Below are 19,916 nucleotides of genomic sequence, written 5' to 3' on the forward strand. Positions count from 1 at the left end.
CTGCATTGGCAATTGAGAACATTTGTTCTCTCCCTCTCTTTTATGGTAACCTTTCAAATATTCTGACCTCTGGCAACCCTGAATCTTCCAAAGCTTAGCCTACCTACCATACTTCAGCTGGCATGGATGGGACTTGCCTTCAAAGCCTATTATTTTTATTGCCGTCCTCCTCTCAGAAAGGCATAAAGGGTGGGAACATTTGACCTCCCCTGTTCTCTAGACAGAGGATCTGTCGTCATGAAACCACCAACTGGTCCAAGCTCAGCTAAAATTAATGGGGCTGAAAGGTTAGAGGACAGAACAGAGGGTCATTTGCACAATCTCTCCAATTAAGGGCAACCCATGAACCAAAATGGATTTCCAAAAATGGGATGACATTACCTCATATTAGGAAGGAAGCCAATAATGCTGATTGACGAGTCTAGCAATGAAGTGTCCAGAGGACGGTGTTTGGTTCTCCAACCGCCTCATGGCTGTGAAAACTTTTTATTTGAATGTGTGCGTGCTGCTTTGGCAAATTAAAATGTGAACAAGTGTACATCACAGATGATATGGAAAGGAAGAAGAGCCGCAGCAAAACCATACAAAGCATTTCAGGCAACTGGATCCTGTGTGATTGTAGTTTTCAGTTCAAGGCAGTTGTAAACAATAATACATTAGACACAGTTCTCCTTAAATCATGGCCATGAAAACAAGGAATAAGGAACACGCAAAACCAAGAACACTAGCAAAAGTAATTCCTAAAACTGGGCACCCAACAAAGTCAAGTTTATCACATGCAGGAAGAAATGCAAACTGCATATTCATCCCAAAATGCATATTCATTCCACACTTTTTAGTGCATTTCCTCATCACTTTCCTAACTGCAAAATGTATGCTGCTGTTTTGTTTAAGTAGATTTGTTACGAGGGCAATAGTACACTTTAATCCACTTAATTGTGCAAACCTAAATTTTCAGTACACGCAAAATACTGAGGCTGAAGGTGACCTTTTGCTTCTTCAGAGATTTTGAAGAGAACTGCTGGCACAATCCTTTTTCATGAAAACACAAAGAAACAACCTCACCAACTACCTTCACCTCAATGGCTTTTTACCTTCTCTCCTTAAGGCAGCTGCTTATTCAGAAACAGACACAACAGACCGTACTTGCGTGCAAATTCAGTCAGAGTCAGTGGGAGTTGGGCCTCAGTAAAAATCAGGCAAGGAGTTCAAGCTCTGACCCTTCGACGGAAAGCTGAGTAGAGCATTGCCCTGACCCTGCTTTGCATTCGTAAGTTCACTAGCTTTAATAAAATACACACACGCTGCATTAAACAAGACCTACACCGGGTGGGGGGCACCTGTGGCTCCTCATACGTTGTTTGACTACAAAGCCCATCATCCCTTGCTACTGGCGATGCAGGTTCAGGCTGACAGGATTTGAGAGGCCAGCAATATCTGGGGGGTTGCAGGTAGGAAGGAGACATGCAGTCTGGTTCACATTTAAAGGCGTGCCAACTTAATTTGCACTATCGGAAACAATAAGCAAACTGTGAAACACAGAAATCCTTTGACGTTCATACTTCTCTGAATTTTGCAATGCAACTCTCCAACCAGGTAATGTATACCAAAGGGGTGCGTTAAAATGCATATATTATACGAGAGGAAATTACTTCAGGGGAGAAATGTGCACACTGGGCAAAAAATGTGTATAGTAGGAGAAATTCACACTAAAATAAAGGTGAATATTCATGTGGGCTTTTAACAAGATCACAAGTCAATGTAAGGAACTGACCTGAAGATTGGGGGGGGGGGGAATGAATAACTGAGAAAAACTGTAACTGACAGATTCATTCATTGCTAGCCGCAGGTTAGCCGCCCCTGTCCTACTCCCCTCCATGTTTTAAACTCCATTTTCCACTGATCAATCCCTCCAGCTGCTTGATCATTTTATGTTGCTCTCCTTTGAATGTCCTCAGATTTGTCAGTATTTTGGTGGCATTTAATATGCTAATGAAGTAAGAGGGAGAAATGGGATGGATTGTGGTGCATCAATGAACACAGATGTCTAATCACCAAAAAACTGGCTTTACCTAGAACTCTGAATAACTCTTGGGCAGCTGGGTATTTTTAAAGACTCTACACGACTTCTTTTCGGCGTGTGAGAAAACAGACTTCCTTTAAAGGGCTTCTGCTTTGACCTAAAGCTCCACTTATGGTAAAAAGTCAGGTACAGTGAGGGGGGAAAGTATTTGATCCCCTGCTAAATTTGCCCGTTTGCCCTCTGACGAAGAAATGACCAATCCATAATTTTAATGGTAGGTTTATTGTAGCTGTGAGAGACAGAATAACAACAGGAAAACCCCCAGATGCAAAGACCACCACTAAATATTCAGCAGTTGTTGTCAGGCTGTAGCATTAATTGATTGCATGGCTCATTCTGCTTTCCAGAACCAAGTAAATTATAGTATAGTACAGAATGAGTAGGGCAGCCCCATGGGAGCATGGGCTTATCCACACTATATATTTAAAGCATTTTGATCCCACTTTAACCCCAGAGAGACACTGCCAGTCAGCAGAGACGATACTGGGTTAGACAAACCAATGGCCGAACTGAATATAAGGCAGCTTCCAGCATTCCTAAATTTGCTGTTCTTTATTTAAATGAACTGTTTAATTTGTTATTTCTTAATACCCTACTTGGCCAAGGGTTTGGCCACATTCAAAGCATGTCTCTGTTCTGCTATGCTTGCTGCATCAGTGAAAAGGCAGATTGCCAGACTAATCTGCATGTTTACTAAAGCTTATTAGGGTTTCTTTCCTTTAGCAATCAATAAGCTATCAAATCCTTAATTGCTAACCCAATCGTGCTTCTGCTGTTTAAGCATACATAAGTTCTACCGTGGGTTAATTAAAAATAAGACTGTATGTTCCAAGTTTGCTTCTATGGTTAGGTATCAGGTTAATGGGGTAAAATGTAATTATGTCAAGTGTTGACACGGAGCGACCTTCCTCAATCCCAATGCCGCCCAGGTGTTTTGGACTACAATTCCCACTGGGTGTACTGGCTGAGGCGGATGCGATTTCTAGTGCAAAACACCCAAATGGCACCAGGTTAGGGAAAGCTGGCATGGAGAATAGCAGCTTAACTATGCCCTGGCTCATATTGCAGCCCACTTGTCTGCATTAAAGATCTAGCAATTGGGGGGGATGTAACCTATTCCATTTAACAACAAGAGCAAAATTGGAGCTAATAGCCAATTTGCTTCTCAATACCATTTATAAGTCACAGTCTGATCTGTACCTGAAATATTACCGAATTCGCTAGCCTGGTCTCCATGGCGGCACCTGATTCCAAATCTGGCAGTTGCCATGGAAGCCTAAATAATGTTTTCCTTTAACAGGGCAGGTTTCTAACTCTTGTAAATATGGGCGGAGGGGGACCTTTAAGAAATGTGTGGGCAGTATCTGATCACAAAGGCCTTGGTGGTACAGAAAGTATCTGTCTTCTCCATCACATAATCAACCTCCTCTCTCGACAGAGCCTTCTCTACTGAATTTGAACATGCAACAGGAACATTTTGAGAAGATCAACCCTATTCTAGGGGAGGAAAGTGGTCCTTTAACTCATCCTCCCTCTCCAAATTAAGCCTAAGTACATGTAACAGGAATGCCTGCATATTCTTCCCTAGTTTAGCACCGTGACTCCAGTTCCCTCCCTCCCCATCTCAGATTTTGGTTTGTAAGCCCCTCAGGGCAGGGATCAATCCCTTTGCACCATGCACAATGGTGGTGCCTTATAGAACCTATTTCTGCAAAAAGAACCTGGTAGACACAAGCGCTTTTAAAAAGAATGGAATTGGCTTGCAGTGGAAAGGTTCTGTTTACTGTCAGGTTGGGCCCATTATGATTGTTATTCTTAATTTTTCAATTTGCCCTCGGCAACAAACTGATATGCTAGTTTGCTGCTGTATATAGATAACATGCTTTATATCATGTGTCTGAGAAAAGCCTGATGTTTTAGTACATAAATGCCCAACACCCTGCCAGCCAAAAGTTGTAGAAGACAGGAAGAAATCTCTTCCATCGGCCTATTAATCTGCCATAGCAAGAGACTTCATAATTAATTTGTCCCTAACAGTTCCCTTGTAATAGCGGCAAGAAAAATATTTCAGGGATGGCAATTACCTCTGATGTCAAAATGATGAGGAAAACAAATGTTCAACCATCAACAAAAATATCAACACCTTCCCCCATTCCCCTGTCCCTATCATGGGTGACAGAGCTGCACACTGGAATTGCTATGCAATTAATTACGAGGCATGTTGTGATTGAAACGACATTTTCCAACTGAATATAAACATTTTTTTTAAAGCATTCCAGGTTTGGGGGGGGGCATCTGTCACTGGGGAATGGCAGGAGGGGGGAGGTTGGTGCAGTAGTGGCCTAATCTATGCCTCTCTTCCTCTTTAATTAACTACACATATGTCCCACAATTTACAAGCAGTCAACAGTTTATATATTTAAGAAACATCCATTAATTGCACATATGTTCCACAATTACTCAATCTCAAGCAAGTTAAGGTGGGCTAGATAAGATAAAACACAGAGCGAGAAAGAGGGGGGCACACACTTGCTACAAGGCGAGATTGTGGGTTTGGATTTATTTAAAATCCCACAAATCATCATACATGGATTTTGCCAATGACTGCCGCTGAAGCCATGCCATAGCTTGACCATCTGTATTGTGCAAAGCCTTCCAGAACTCAGCAAACAAAGCTAAGGGTACATTCTGAAATAAAATGTAACTTTGCAGGGCTGCTTTGGCGACAGTTTGGAAGATTTAACTCTTGTGGAATATAGCAGCAGACTTCCCAAAGCCTCCCCTTTGAGTTGCTAACTCCACACTTTTTAAAAAAAAGATCTGCAGTGATGCAAAGAGGAGAGTACAGCCATTCTGCTCTTCATTATGAGCATGTTATCACCATTTCAACTTTCCCCCAAACAGGGAACAGATTCACTCTCCTTCTGGCGTGCGATGAAGAAACAGCAACTGCTGTCTGAAGCCTGGTGAATTGTAAGGAGCAAATAAAAAATACTGTTCTCACATAATTATTTTAAAGTAAAAATCCCAGTTTGTCCTGGACTCTGTTTTTTAACAACAGCAACAACAACAACAACTGCTTTCTGTTGTCATCAGTGTATGTAATATCTTAAGTTATCCGTCTACACCAGTGCAAGAAGCCTCAGCCCTGAGGATTAAATGTGGCCCTCCGTGCCTCACTATCCCACCCCTGGGACTTTCCTCAAGCCACACCTGTATGCCAGACCACGTCCCTCACTGGACACGCTCCGTGTACTCCCTCAACAACTGTTTCCTGTTTGCCTAGGAGGCAAAATGAGTGTAAGAGCGTGTGTATATGTGTAGAAACCTGTGGCATTTGCATGGATGGAATGTAGCCTTACGGCACAAAGTTTAGGGTCACATCCATTGCTTCATCCATTTTTACCTCTAGCTTTGTCCACCAATGGCACACGGCCTCCATAATAATAATAATAATATATTATTTATACCCTGCCCATCTGGCTGAGTTTCCCCAGCCACTCTGGGCATTAAATACAGCATTAAATATTAAAAACTTGCCTATACAGGGCTGCCTTCAGATGTCTTTTAAAAATAGGATAGCTGCTTATTTCCTTGACATCTGATGGGCGGGCTTTCCACAGGGTGGGCGCCACTACGAAGAAAGCCCTCTGTCTGGTTTCCTGGTTCCCTCACTTCTCACAATGAGGGAACCGCCAGAAGGCCCTCGGCGCTGGATCTCAGTGTCCGGGCTGAACGATGGGGGTGGAGACACTCCTTCAGGTATACAGGACTGAGGCTATTTAGGGCTTTAAAGGTCAGCACCAACACTTTGAATTGTGCTCGGAAACATACTTTAAACACGTTGGCTATATAATGCACGAAAAGCGTAATGCTGGTGGTCAACAAGAGGTTTAAAGACTCTCTCAAGGCAAATCTTAAAAAAAGTAGTATAAACACTGACAGGTGGAGAACCCTGGCCTGCGAGCGCCCCAACTGGAGAACAGCCACTTACAGACTCACTGTTAGGACCGTGTTCATGAAAGACAATCTTACTCAGCTACAAATGACAGAAGAAGAGGAGGAAGAAGAAGAAAGCGGGAAATGTCAGTTTTAGGATTTTTATGCCACTGCCTAGCTCACCTACCCACTCTTTTAACATATGTGCCCTTCAAGAGTACTGTATGCTGCAGCTATGATCCTGTAACCATCTCCAGACTTTGGGATGCTCCCAAGTATAGCTCAATATGGCCTTGTTCGAAGATGATTGCCTAGATTTACAGAAGCAAACACACTCATTCTTACCCATCTTACTGGATCAATCACCCGGACAACTCAGTTATTCAGGCAAAGGCTACAGACACAGAGTTCCATTTTATTGTTTCCAAATTAAATCCGCAGTTGCTGTAGCTTGGGGGTGGGGGGTAGGGTGTACCTTTCATCTAAGCAGGTTAACCAAGGTCTTAGATTAACTGCCAACATTTAGGTGGACCCTTGAAGGCTGACTCACACAACCAGGAAGGGTAGCCACTCCAAAAGCTGCCCATGTCAGCTTACCCCTAGTTGTCAGCCAACCACACACAGCTGCTGCCATGTGTGAAACTAAGCCTTTTGCACAACACTTGAAAACTGAGTTTCCCAGCATTTGCAGTAACTCATACAAAGCTTAATCCTGCATGTGGCAGCAGCTGCACACAAGCAGCTGGCAACGGGCAAGGAGTGGGCATCCGATTTTTTAATTTATTTATTTAGCTTACTATGTCAAGCCTTTCCACCAGAAGGGCTTCAAAGCAGCGAACATATGAATCAACCCAATGGTTGTGCGAATCACCCTTAAGATCCTTCCCTAATTTGGAGAAGCATCTACAAGCCAATACCAATTTCAGTTATCCCCTTGGCACTGACGGAGCAGGGTGAAATGAAGACGTTGGCTTGACAGGTAAGCTAATTGTGTGTTAGCCTGAAGCACCTCCCTTCATCTGATACACTTTAGGGAGATTTTGATAAGGTCACTGGTTTAGCAGAAGAAGCCCAAAGAATTTATGCTAAGTCTGCTATTCAATCCTTGCAAAAATCCTTTACATGATCCAGTGGCTAACTTGCTACAACAGGTCTAATACCAGCAGTCCAACATCTTTTCTATATGGTAAGCATACCAGGGGGAAACAATTTAGTCCTGTTCCTCTTCTTCTCTCATAGTCTGTGTATAAATTCATCAATGCTTTCCTGACCCAACAACTCACTGAGCATGTGCAAATATCTCAAAATGAAATGGTGATTTTCATTTTAGCATATTGAAATTTTTAAATTAAAAAATACAAGCCTTCCTTCGTCCTTCCTCAAAGCAAGGCTACAAAGCGAGTGACTTTTGTTTACAGATGGAGAGCTTATATTACCTTTTTTATAGCTAATAATAAATAGAACAACTTATCACTTTTGCTTTCTTAGAAAGTTAGTCTGGCTGGTTTTGTACCATGTCTAAAGGACCCCAGGTACTGAGTTATAGTTCAAGGCATTGGCAAACAGCATATGAGCTATGGCACATCCCCATGTTTGAATGGACACCCTTATCAGCTGCTATGGTGGCCCAATACAAATGGGTACAAGGATCTTACCCTTTTAACAGCTGTGGAGAAGAGGGAATTTCAGCAGGCATGGCATGAAGTCTACACATGCCGAAATTCCCAGTTCTACACAACTATTAGAGGCCTAGGAGCCCTGTCCTATGTTGTATCTGGCCACAGTAACTGCTGCATGAGCGTCCCCCTGAGCTGCTCATTTTTGCGAAGTTTTATTTTTCCAAGTAAAGTTATGATAGTTATTTGGAAACGAAGATTTCTGTCAGAAACCATACAGACAGTTAAAGACGTTAGAGTCACTGTGACTACAGTGGTAGGGAGGGCTACATGGTACATTTTCTTAAATAAATTGCACTGCCTTTTAAAACACACACACTAGGAGCCATCCCTTTGGGTTAAGAATTGTTTTCTTCTTTCACCCCTCCCCAAGTGATGTTCAGAATCTAGGACAACTTCTACAAGGTAGATAGAAATTTAAGAGGTCCAGATATCAACAACAATCCGTACAATGTCACCTAACAAGAGCACAGTGACCTTTGCTTTGCAAGCTGAGATGTTTCCTGTGGCCTGAAAAATCCATTTGGTACTCAGACAGCTAAAAACACTGTTTGTAGCACGCACGCGCACACACGCACACACACACACACACACAGCCCTTTTAATAACCATTTGTGCCTTTCAGCACAGAAGGGGATACACAACCACGGAGGGAAGCTGAGCGGAAGCCTGCCGTGCAGAGGCATCCAACAGTACAGAAATGGATCTGTACTCCTGCCTTTGGTAATGCAGATGAGCCCACAAAGTGGTGCAATTCACTTGTTAACATAGTCCAAACAAACCATGGTTTACTGGGGATGAGCAGCACGCTGGTGAGTGCTGCTCATACTGTGCCCACCCCAGCTTTTGCTGTGCAGGGAGGCAAGAAACCACAGCACTGGGTTAGAACTGGTGGAAGCCATTGCTTTGTTGTTGGTTTACTTGTCATGGTTTGCTTGGAGAGAAACAAACCATGAGTGCTGGTTCGCTAAGCCAGCACTGTGATTTGTTTCCTCTTGGCACATAAGAGGGAGAAGCAGGGTGGGTGCACTGCTCATGAATGGTCTGGCATTGCTTGTTTGGACTTTGTCTTACCATTATGTGCAACCTGGGCTTAATATAACCTTAGCTGGCTTGGGAGCAGAATCAATTTTTTCTAGCGACAGCATACCAGGGTTTGAGTGCTGGTATCTCACAAAAAGTGTTGAGTGGGAGTGGAGGCAATAATCTGGATCCTATACTGCAAATGAGTAATATCTCTGCATTTATTGGACAAAGACCCTATTATTTGGGAGAGGAGTATCAAACTATAGGGTTGGGTAGATCTGGGGCCTTCATTCGAATGGCTTCCTTTTGCAAAAGAGCAGTTTACATTTAGGGTAGATTTCAAGACAAGGCAAAACCACTTTCCCAAAGTCACCCTACAATGGAAAGTTTTCCATTGGGGGGAAATTGAGGAAACTAGAATTAATAGGGCAGATGATTAACTGATGTTCTCCTGACTGGCAAATTGCAAATATGCCTTCGCACCTCTTTTAATGTACACATGGCGCTCATTATCAGTGAAATCTTTATTGAATAGAAAACTATATGGCATTGTTGTTGGCTATTAATTTTTGTACACCTCTTTGAAAGCCACGTGTCCCCAAAACTCTCCAGATTAAAAACAAGAGAGAGAGACTCAAGCGCAGCCTGTCACCACGGCAAAGATATATCCCCACCACTGCCACTTCGCAATCCAGTACAAGAGAAGGGGACATCACAATGCTGGCAGTGAACTGGGACAAACATGAAAAGAGCCCCAAGGGTGGAAAACCAGTTTTGCTTTGTTTTTAATTGTCATGGAAAGGGCCGAAGTCCTTTAAGGTGATAAATCTATTAGGCCTATCTTTGATCCAACAACAAAGGAACAGCCCCACCTGGAGGTGACATATGGGAATAAATCAGGGAAAGCAGAATTTTATTTATTGATTTAGATAAAATGAAATAAATAAATAAATAGAACCAAGTGCAGGCCTGCAAACCAGAGAGAAGTATCTTCTTTGTGAGTGGCATATAGCTCAATCCTATCTTGGGAATTAAATTAGACATGGTTTAAATAACTGTTCTACTAACAGTATGGAAGGACACAGAGACTTCAGAGAACAATATGGATGAAGGATTGCCAGAACAGCAGGGTGAGGTGGTAAAATTGGAGGCAACAGATGGTGAAATGGAGAAGTCCTTCATATAAGTGCCTAGACTAGAGAAATGAAACAACCAAATGGCAGAGTTGGGAAGTTGCAGGAGTGGAATGGAGTCATGGATGAAGAGATGAAGAGATGAAGAGACATCCTGAGCTGGCAGTGATAGAGTTGAGAGTGAAAGGTCTCTGTGTACAACTTGGAATCAATTCAGATGATAAAGCTATCAAACCTCTGTCACTTTTCTTGGGGGGGGGATAGATGAAGCGTAAATGGATGGACTATTTTTTAAAAATCAAAATGGAAAACTATGGCAAATACAACAGGAAATGGGAACAGAAGATACAGAACCAGGTAAAAACTAATAAATACATAATAAGTAAAGAACTATGGAATATTATTTTAATGAATTATCATAGCTGAGAAACTCTTGTGTGGACAAAGATGGAAAAACTTATTATTGTTTAGTATGGAGGAATGGTTGTTGAAGTTATTGGAGACATTGTATTCTTTTACAAAGCCCCACACAGCTTACGTTCAGGGTACCTTAGGACTGAATGAACCTTTATATTCCAGCTCATTCACTGAAATTATCTGAGGGTCATTCCCCAAGTTGGTGAGACTCATCTGACAGTGACATAAAACCGAGCCTTCAGAGTCCTCAGCCCAGTTCTGTGGGATGCTCTGTTTTAACCTTTAAACGTCTGCTGGAAACTTTTCTGTGCCACCAAGCTTATTCAGGCAATCAAGAAAGTATCTTTCTATGATAGTAGGTGATCCAATTTTAAATTTCTATGTGCTTTTTACATGTATATATGGTTGTTGTGACCCACTTTGCCCCAGAGTGGCAGGGGCAACCCAGTCAGATGGGCGGCATACAAATGAATAAATATATAAACTTCAGGTTTTGCTTAAGAAATAATTAAAAGGTGCAGTGGTGTTAGCAGTGCTCCCAGTTTTAGGGACTGGCTGAGGTTCAGTCTCCTCCAATTCTTAGTACATTAGTACTGTCAGCAGTCAAATCCTAGTTTGAGTTGAGGAGACAAAAAAACTCAGCAGGATCAGCCTAGCATTCTCCTGACATCATAAAAAAAATTCCCACTGCAGCTCCTCACACGACATCGGAACAAATTGCTCAGATAACTTCAGCTCAAAAAAACCCAGTACCTCAGGAGTACAGAATATCTCAGTTCTGCTCGCCAAAATAAAAGAGATAATTAACCTCCCCAAATGGCCCTGACACAGCAGTTCTGAAGCCAAAAGAGTTAACTGGGAGAAAGATGCTTGCTTAATATTTCTGGAGAATCCAAGCAAGCAGGTTTGGTTTCATTTCCCTACAGAAAGAAGTAAATAGTCCCCCAATTTGCTGCCCATAAAGCGGTGCTAGGAACTGCCCGGCTGTGAGAATTAGCAGCAAGAGCAGCTCACACATGAAAGGAAAACAGAGAGGAACTGATGATGTTTCCTTGAAGCTAAATAGGAGCCTGCTAGGTGCCCATGGGGAGCCCGTTCCCTGCTTAATCTTCTTTCTGTCTAATTGTTTCCTAATGACGATGTCCTTGTTTGGCCCCAGCAGGCTCAGGGACCGGGCCTGGCACTGAGGTTTCCTATCTCCCAACTACCATTTATGCCTGTTCTATTAAGCAGCACAGACTATTAATTACAGGGCATTGTCCACAATCACAGCAGACACCATCTCCAGGGGTAAAGCAATAGCTACAAGGTGAGAAGTGAAAAACAGAGTGTACCTGTACTAGTTAAAAGCATGAGAGCAAAGTCTCTCATATGGCGACTCAGAGATTTCCATTTCTTGCACACCAAAATAATATTCTGTACCACAAAACAAGTTTTGGAAGGAAGCGCATACAAAACTAGGGTTGCCATATTCCCAAAAGTGAAAATCAGGACAAAGTTGTTTTTCCCCCTTTTTTCCTTTGTTTTTGGGTCAAAGTTGTTGAACTTCTTTTGGAAACATCTCCCCAAAAAACATTTGGGGGCTTTACTTTGATTTTTTAAAGCATTTTTTGGAAGAAGAAACAATTGCCCTACTTGCCAGTTTTCCCAGACATTCCCAGATGCCATTTTGCTGCCTGATTCCCAGATGCGTCCAGGAAAACCCAGACGTATTGCAGCCCTATATGAAACTCCAGTATTAGAAGATTCATAGAACCAGTTTCTTGGGACTATTTTATTTCAATTCAAGAGGAAAAGAAAAGGGTTTGGGCAGCATTGCTATACTAAGGGAATGCTAAGAAGAAACAGGCAGTCAGTGCAAACGAGGGGGGGGGATTATCAGGGCAGAACGAAAGAAAAGAAGACCAGCTTGGTTTAAGGCTTTCCACACAGGAAGCGGAACAAAGGAAATACTCCAACCCTGCACAGCCTTTTTTTTCTCCTTCACCATGACTTGGAAGCCATACTGCTACGGTTAAAAAGAGAGTTCAGCTTCTTAAGGAAGTCCAGTAGTGATTACAGGTTTGATTGATCACTGTCCACCAGAGAGTGAAGTGGATTTCAATTAAGTATTTTTATTTTTTACAGAGAGCACTGAACAGCCTGCTGGACATCAGGTTTCTATCCATCCAGGTCTAGCTTGGGAAGGTTCAAGGCCATAGGCTTGAAGGCACACAGAGAGAGCACAGCAAAAATCTTCTTGATACGCTTTGCACTAACTAACCACTAACCTTGGCAAGGCTTGAATGCTGAATCATGGACAACTAGGCTGCCAAGTAAGAAGGATGCAGCTGAGATGAACTGAGCCTTTCCCCCATACATTAACCGAAAAAACATCAGCCGGCGCCCGACAGAGGTTAATGAGGCCATGGAGACACAAGGCCAAGGGTCAAAGCTTCGGGGGGGGGGCTATTGGCAACAACCATCCAACCACAAGCTGCCTGCAGCACAGAAGGAAACCACAATCAACTCTTCTGTAGGTAAAGGTGTCAAGGTCATTATCGCTCCTAATCAATTGCACTAGGGCCAATGAAGATTCCAGAATGGCAGGATTGCAGTCTAGAAGCTTCAGATCTTTCAGAAATCTGCATCCCTTAACAGCAAGGGGCACCAGCCTTCTCAGGACTGTGTGCACATTTGGATTATGGAGCAAGAGCCGTGGGTGCCACACCCTCTGCCTCCAGAAAGAAAGAGAAAAAAACACACACACACACACGCAGGTCACGTTTCCAATGAATCTGGGTGCAAGTCATGTATTGCTGCAAAACTCTCTAGTTGCTGTTGCTGCTACTTCTACTGATTTTCCACTTCTTTCTGCAGTGTGAGATGGACAGCAGTTGTCCAGCCAACTTCCCCCTGGTGTCTTCTGAACTGCATACAGCATAACTTAATCTGACCATCATTTCTTTCTTTTTCATCACTCTTTTGGGATGCTCTCAGTTTAACTTTCCAGTTAGTTGCTTAGGTGGCAATATATATGTATATTACCTTAGCATCTTCTCAGGCACAAAGTAGGCATGGCATTAAATGCATCTTTGCATTTACTGTGCACTTTTTAAATAATGCAAGTAGCAGCCACCATGGAGAAAGGGTGAGAACAGATAAATCTTGGTATCATTGCAGCCGGGTGGCAGGGGTTAACACTTTCCTCCCCTGCTTATTTTGTTTCGTCATTTAGTCATGTCCGACTCTTCGTGACCCCATGGACCAGAGCACGCCAGGCACTCCTGTCTTCCATTGCCTCCCGCAGTTTGGTCAGACTCATGTTGGTAGCTTCAAGAACACTGTCCAACCATCTAGTCCTCTGTTGTCCCCTTCTCCTTGTGCCCTCCATCTTTCCCAACATCAGGGTCTTTTCCAGGGAGTCTTCTCTTCTCATGAGGTGGCCAAAGTATTAGAGCCTCAGCTTCAGGATCTGTCCTTCCAGTGAGCACTCAGGGCTGATTTCCTTGAGAATGGATAGGTTTGATCTTCTTGCAGTCCATGGGACTCTCAAGAGTCTCCTCCAGCACCATAATTCAAAAGCATCAATTCTTCAGCAATCAGCCTTCTTTATGGTCCAGCTCTCACTTCCATACATCACTACTGGGATTCCGAATAGAATTTGCTTCTCTGAAGCTACTATTTGCTTTAGAAAGAAAGATCACCACAGCCAATCACAAGCAAACAATCACACCCTAGGCCAACCCCAACCTCTCTCACCACCAAAGGAACACAAGTGAACAACACAAGCAACGCTGACACCAAACTCTACATACATTAAACATAATAGAAACACTGCCACCCAACCCCACCCCCATCCATCTTCCCTCTCTCCACCCCCCCCCCTTTCTTTTTTCTTTCTTTTTTCTTCTCCCCCTAATGCCTCAACAAATGAAACAGATTTGTAAAAATGTTACATGGAAGAAGAAGAAAAAATACGAGGCACTACACTTCTGTAAAACAAGAAAATCCTTAATAAAAAAATTTAAAAAAAAGAAAAGAAAGAAAGATCCAATTAGCATCAATGGGACCTTTTTCCCCAGGGCAAATAGCACCATCAGCTAAACTATTGTGCATCAGGTCCACAAAAGGGGAGGAAAGCATTAACCCCCTGCCTGCCACAATCCTAGACACGCAAAGAGCCCTGCACTGTACTTTGAAGCCCAAAGTGTCTTCTCACATAACATCATTGTGATGTTAGGGGGGCAGCCCCACCCACTAATCAAAGGATCGAGACCACTGGCCAGATGCAGTTTCCCCACCCATTAAGAAGGTCATACTCAGAGTAGAGCCACCAATGTTAATAGGTCAACTCTTGATTATTACTTCCTTCGATATCTCCCCACGGTTTAACTTGCAGTTTTATTTTTTAGTATTGTACGATGGTTTCAGCAACTGTTATTTTGGGTTTGTATTTTTATATTGAATGGAAGCCACCTCAGGGGAGTAGCTACCCTAAAAGGAGATTAAAAAAACTTTAAAATAAATATTTAAAGTCTTCCCACAGATCCTCTCTGGTGTTCCAAGGTGCCCTCTTGGAAGTTCCCCCACACTCAAAAACTTGGGGGGGGGGATGGTGGCCCCAGAGAGAGCATTCTCTGCAGCAGCATCCAAACAATGGAACTCCCTCCCCATGCAAGTGTATAAAGCATCTCCATTATGTAGCTTCTGGAGTTTTGCTGAAGACACACCTCCTAACCTTGGCCCTTGACAGTTAAGATTTATGTATAAGCACGCCTTTTTTTGAGATATATATGCTTTGCTAAATAATTTTATTCAATGTTAACATTGTACGATTATATGGTTGCAACCCACCCGGTAATCTTGTGGTGAAGGGCAGGCATGAAATCTAACAAACAAAAGAACAAAGCTGCCACCATTCAGCCTTCAACAAGAGGCTCCAGGAACAGAAGCAACTCCGGATAAGAAATGTAAGGCATCAGGAGAAATATCGTAATTTTTATCATTAATGGATAATGTGTCAGGTTCTGTTTTTAAATCGCACTTCTCAGGAACATCCAAACAACTCCACCAGATGCTGTCCTTCGTTTGCTTAGTCGTTTCTCATTTCTTCAGGAAGCTGGATCCACATAACTTTGCTTTTCATTCTCCCAACCAGGGGTCAGCAAACTTTTTCAGCAGGGGGCCAGTCCACTGTCCCTCAGACTTTGTGGAGGGCCGGACTATATTTTTTTTGGGGGGGGGGATGAACAAATTCCTATGCCCCACAAATAACCCAGAGATGCATTTTAAATAAAAGCACACATTCTACTCATGTAAAAACACCAGGCAGGCCCCACAAATAACCCAGAGATGAAGTTTAAATACAGTGGTACCTCGCAAGACGAATGCCTTGCAAGACGAAAAACGCGCAAGACGAAAGGGTTTTTGGTTTTTTGCGTTGCTTCGCAAGACGGTTTTCCCTATGGGCTTGCTTCGCAAGACGAAAACGTCTTGCGAGTTTGCTTCCTTTTTCTTAAAGCCGTTAATACCCAGCGAATCCGCGCTCCGCAAGACGAAAAAATCGCTAGACGACACAACTCGCGGAACGAATTAATTTTGTCTTGCAAGGCACCACTGTAAAAGGACACATTCTACTCATGTAAAACACGCTGATTCCCGGACCGTCCGTGGGCCGGATTTAGAAGGTGACTGAGCCGGATCCTTAGTTTGCCTACCCATGCCCCAATCCAACTCTCTCTCACACACATTTGATCTTCCCTGCAGTGGCTCTACCTAAGGATTCCTGCTAACCCGATCAAGTAATCTGTGTTTTCACATCTGACCTTGCTGAATTACCAACTCTATGCATCATTCCAGGCTGTGGGAAGTCAAATCCATTTCTTCTCCAGCCCTTAAGACTGCAAAGCCAGCAATCAGGTGGGCTTGCTTTGAAAATGGCCTTTGGTAAGGTATTCTCCCCCTCCTGTTGGCCCTTTACCTGTGATTTGACAGACTCATATTCTTCTGTCCCACGTGAAACACTCCGGAGAGAAGTGAGGTAGTCAAAAGTAATAATTGCTGTCTGCAAAACAAGTCAGAAACAACAGCATAAGCAAAGTATCCTATGGCTCTTTTTTTACTAAAATTAGTTTGTGGTTGATCCAGAAGTATGGTCCTTTCTTAAGCCATTGGGCTTCAATGTTCCCACTTCTACCCGTCTAGAAATGCATTCTCAGTTCAGAAAGTTACCAGCGTACCCCAAGCACTCTGAGTCCTCACCTTCCTCCTAAAACCTTTGACACTTTGTTCAGAACTCATTTCCAAATTCAGGTTTACCCAAAAACAGGAGTGGCCAGGCTTCAGAACGGTCAGATTGTCTCTGAGCACATTCTCATCCTGGGAATTTGTTTTTACAGAACTCAAAATGACTTTACCAAAAAGTCCCTTCCAGGTTTCAGCCTTTTCTCCATTACAGCAGCTGAAATGAAAATGTCATTTTGTCAAAGAGTTGTGAGTCAAAAACCCTTCCTGATCTCCTACAAGCCATCCAGAGATCTACAAGTAGATCCCTATCTACTTTCTGCCCACCCATACCTAAAAATATATGGGGCAAGTGTAAAAAAATATTACAAGAATTATGGACTACCTTTTAGGGAATAATCTTAATAGTACAACCTTTCTGACAAATAGATCAGGGGTTTTCTAATTCAGACATGCAGAACCTGAAGTCAGGGACTCAGTGGAAACAATGGTCTGCCCTGGCCTGTCAGATGTTCATCAACAAGGGACTCAACAGTCTGAAGTCCTAAGAGAAAGGAGCCTAAAGCTGGTGGCATCACAATCTACTATAGTGACATCATACCTGTTGTCATAGTGATTAAATATTAGGCCTTAGCATGGATACTGCTTGGATACCAAGACAACAAATAATGATCCTATCACACACCAAAAGCATAGGTCCAGATGGTTCAGGAGACAGAAAACGGTCTTTTCTGAATTGTCCCCTTTGCTAGATCATTTCACTGCTTTGTATCTGTAAGATTATGCAATCTAATTAAGGTTGCTTTTCCACCCTATTCCTGACACAGGTTTTGTGCCTTTAACAACTTTGCAATGGGCAGAAGTGCAGCAGGTGATGTTTCTCCTACAGAGCGGCAGAGACGAGGAAAACTGCAGCTGATGTATCTCTGACAGCATTTGAAGGTGCATACATACCATCTCTCAGAAAACAGAAAGGTGACAAATGTAAATTAGAACAACACCAGACTACTGGGGATCCAATGAGCTGGCAGGGAGGGATCTGGTGCAAATCTGAGCCTGTACTTAGAGAGGCAGGTTGTGGGAGAATGGAAGCAGAAGGAATGGTGTTCACAATGTACCTGTAACATTTGCTTAAGATTGCTCTCCACCTTGAGAACAGTGGACCTAAACCTATCCATCCAATCGTCTCAGGAAGCAAGAACACTCATATCCTTCTATCAGAGTTAGGGAGCCTGTGGCCCTCCAGAAGTTGTTGGACTCCAGTTCCCATCAACCCCAGTCAGCATTACCAATGGTCAGTAATGATGGGTGTTGTAGTTTAGCAACATCTGGAGACCCACAGGCTCCCCATCCCTGCTCTATTGCAGGGGGGTGGGTAGGGAATGACAGAAGTGCTCAGTAAATGGGTAACAGCATTCCTTTAATAGAAATCTCTAGGTCCCAGCATACTGATTTTTGTTGTGTTGTTGTTTAGTCGTTTAGTCGTGTCCGACTCTTCGTGACCCCATGGACCAGAGCATGCCAGGCACTCCTGTCTTTCACTGCCTCCCACAGTTTGGTCAAACTCATGCTGGTAGCTTCAAGAACACTATCCAACCATCTCGTTCTCTGTTGTCCCCTTCTCCTTGTGCCCTCCATCTTTCCCAACATCAGGGTCTTTTCCAGGGAGTCTTCTCTTCTCATGAGGTGGCCAAAGTATTGGAGCCTCAGCTTAACAATCTGTCCTTCCAGTGATTTTTGTACTTTCGATTAAAATAATGTTGATACCCACCTCCTGCACAATTTCTGTCATATTTTATATCAGCTTTTCCCTAGATTCTTTCTATATTCCTTTTACGAGTTTCCCTTTTTCATCAAATGTCACAACACAAGTGCTCTAAAATATGGATCCCTGATGAAAAACGCCTGCTGTAAACCAGAAATACTCAAATCAGGTTTATTACATGGCAACATGTAAGTCCTGTGGATTTCAAGATGACTTTATGCTTTCCCTCACACAAGATGCCAGATTGAAACTTACTGTGGCAAATGCTCTGCCTACTCGAACAACTCCAAAATCGTTGGGATCCAGGTGCTTGTTGCCATACAGGTAAAACCCAGTGGTGGCTGCTGCTGCAGTGGCCAACGATGCGAGTTTTAAAGCCCTTCTGGCCATGGCAGCAAACACTGAGGAGAAATAAAGCAGGAGTCATGACTTGATGGGGCAGATGTGAGAGAGATTCTCAAATGTGTTGTCAGAATGAGAATTACAAGACAAATGGAGGGTGCATGGGCCTAGATTTGGGGAATGGGAATCCCAGACATTCCCATTACAATGTCAAATTTTCCTTCATGTGCAGAAGGAACCAGGTTAAAGACCTTGCATCTCCAGTTAAAGTGATTTCATGCAGCAGATCCCTGCTTGAGAACTTGGAGAGTCACTACAAATTAAAGGAAGCAGTTCTGTTTTGATGAATCAATGGTCTCAGGCTCAGTGAGTACAAGACAACCTCCTCTGTTCATATGTAGGCTAAACTTTACAGCAAAGTCTTTCTTAACTATAGCAACCACCAAGTACCGTACGTTAGCTAGGATGGTCACAGAATCTTCCATTTTAGGTTTGCACTCAGTGGGTGGGGACCTTCAAAACCATATTTTTCTTTAACGAATAACATTTTGATTCCTATTGCTTTCCTTTTATAGTAGCTGTTGAGGCCTAGTTCTTTTTGGCAGCAATTGCTTTTAAAGAAATCCACCTTCCTTTTCAGCTCTCTTTCCCCCACCTCCTTCCTTTTATTATTTTTTAAGAACCTGTGCCTGAAAACTCCATCTGCTACCATTGTTTATTCTCACCTGAAGCCATATTGTGCCATTTGTGTCATCACGACTATTGCCATCTCCACTAATTGCAACACCTACCACAGGATGGCGGCTTCAAGGGGGGGTGCAGAGTGGCAGCTGAGCTTTTAAGCAACAAAGACACATGGTTTTGTGCTAATTTCTCTTTGCAATAAAAATGGAGTTATTAAAAATATATAAGGTGAAAACAACAGTTAGAATAAATTGCTTTCGAAATTTTCCACAAGGCATCAGTGTGCTTCTCGCATGTAAACGAGCGACTATGACATCCCTGGAGGGAATCGTAAATGTATGTATGTTTTTAACACCCCGATTCTTAACAGCAGAAATCCTACTGAAGCTTTGCAATTGCAAAAGATGTGAGAACCAGAGTGCCAGTGTAAGTTCATTTCATTATTAAAACTGTTGGTGTCAATTAGTGACTTTGTGCGCTAGAAGTTTTCTGCTAGGTGTTTAGGATTGTTCCAGTCCTTGTTTCCACAGTCTCACAGTTGATGCTATGTAGCACCTGCAGCAAAACTCTTTTAGAAAGCAGGTTCAATGTTGCTGAGTCATAAGAACATAAAAAGAGCCTGCTGG

At 42.9% G+C, this 19,916-nt stretch overlaps 1 protein-coding gene across 5 annotated transcripts in view; it reads right to left on the reverse strand.

Annotated features, from left to right (window-relative positions):
- Nucleotides 1-19,916, reverse strand: part of ADCK1 (aarF domain containing kinase 1) — a 124,499-nt gene that overhangs the window by 102,630 nt on the left and 1,953 nt on the right. For 4 of the 5 annotated variants that reach the window (XM_053378201.1, XM_053378223.1, XM_053378184.1 and 1 more), the window contains exons 2-3: nt 18,520-18,665; nt 16,237-16,320 (exon numbers count right to left, since the gene is read on the reverse strand). In XM_053378201.1, coding sequence (XP_053234176.1) covers nt 16,237-16,320; nt 18,520-18,654 — 219 coding nt within the window. In that variant the 5' untranslated portion in view covers nt 18,655-18,665. Of the gene's footprint in view, nt 1-12,544; nt 12,587-16,236; nt 16,321-18,519; nt 18,666-19,916 lie in introns of those variants that run through there. The other variant, XM_053378212.1, reaches the window with a different exon arrangement.

Source organism: Podarcis raffonei, chromosome 1 (assembly GCF_027172205.1).
Source record: "Podarcis raffonei isolate rPodRaf1 chromosome 1, rPodRaf1.pri, whole genome shotgun sequence".
NCBI classification, from domain to species: Eukaryota; Metazoa; Chordata; class Lepidosauria; order Squamata; family Lacertidae; genus Podarcis; species Podarcis raffonei.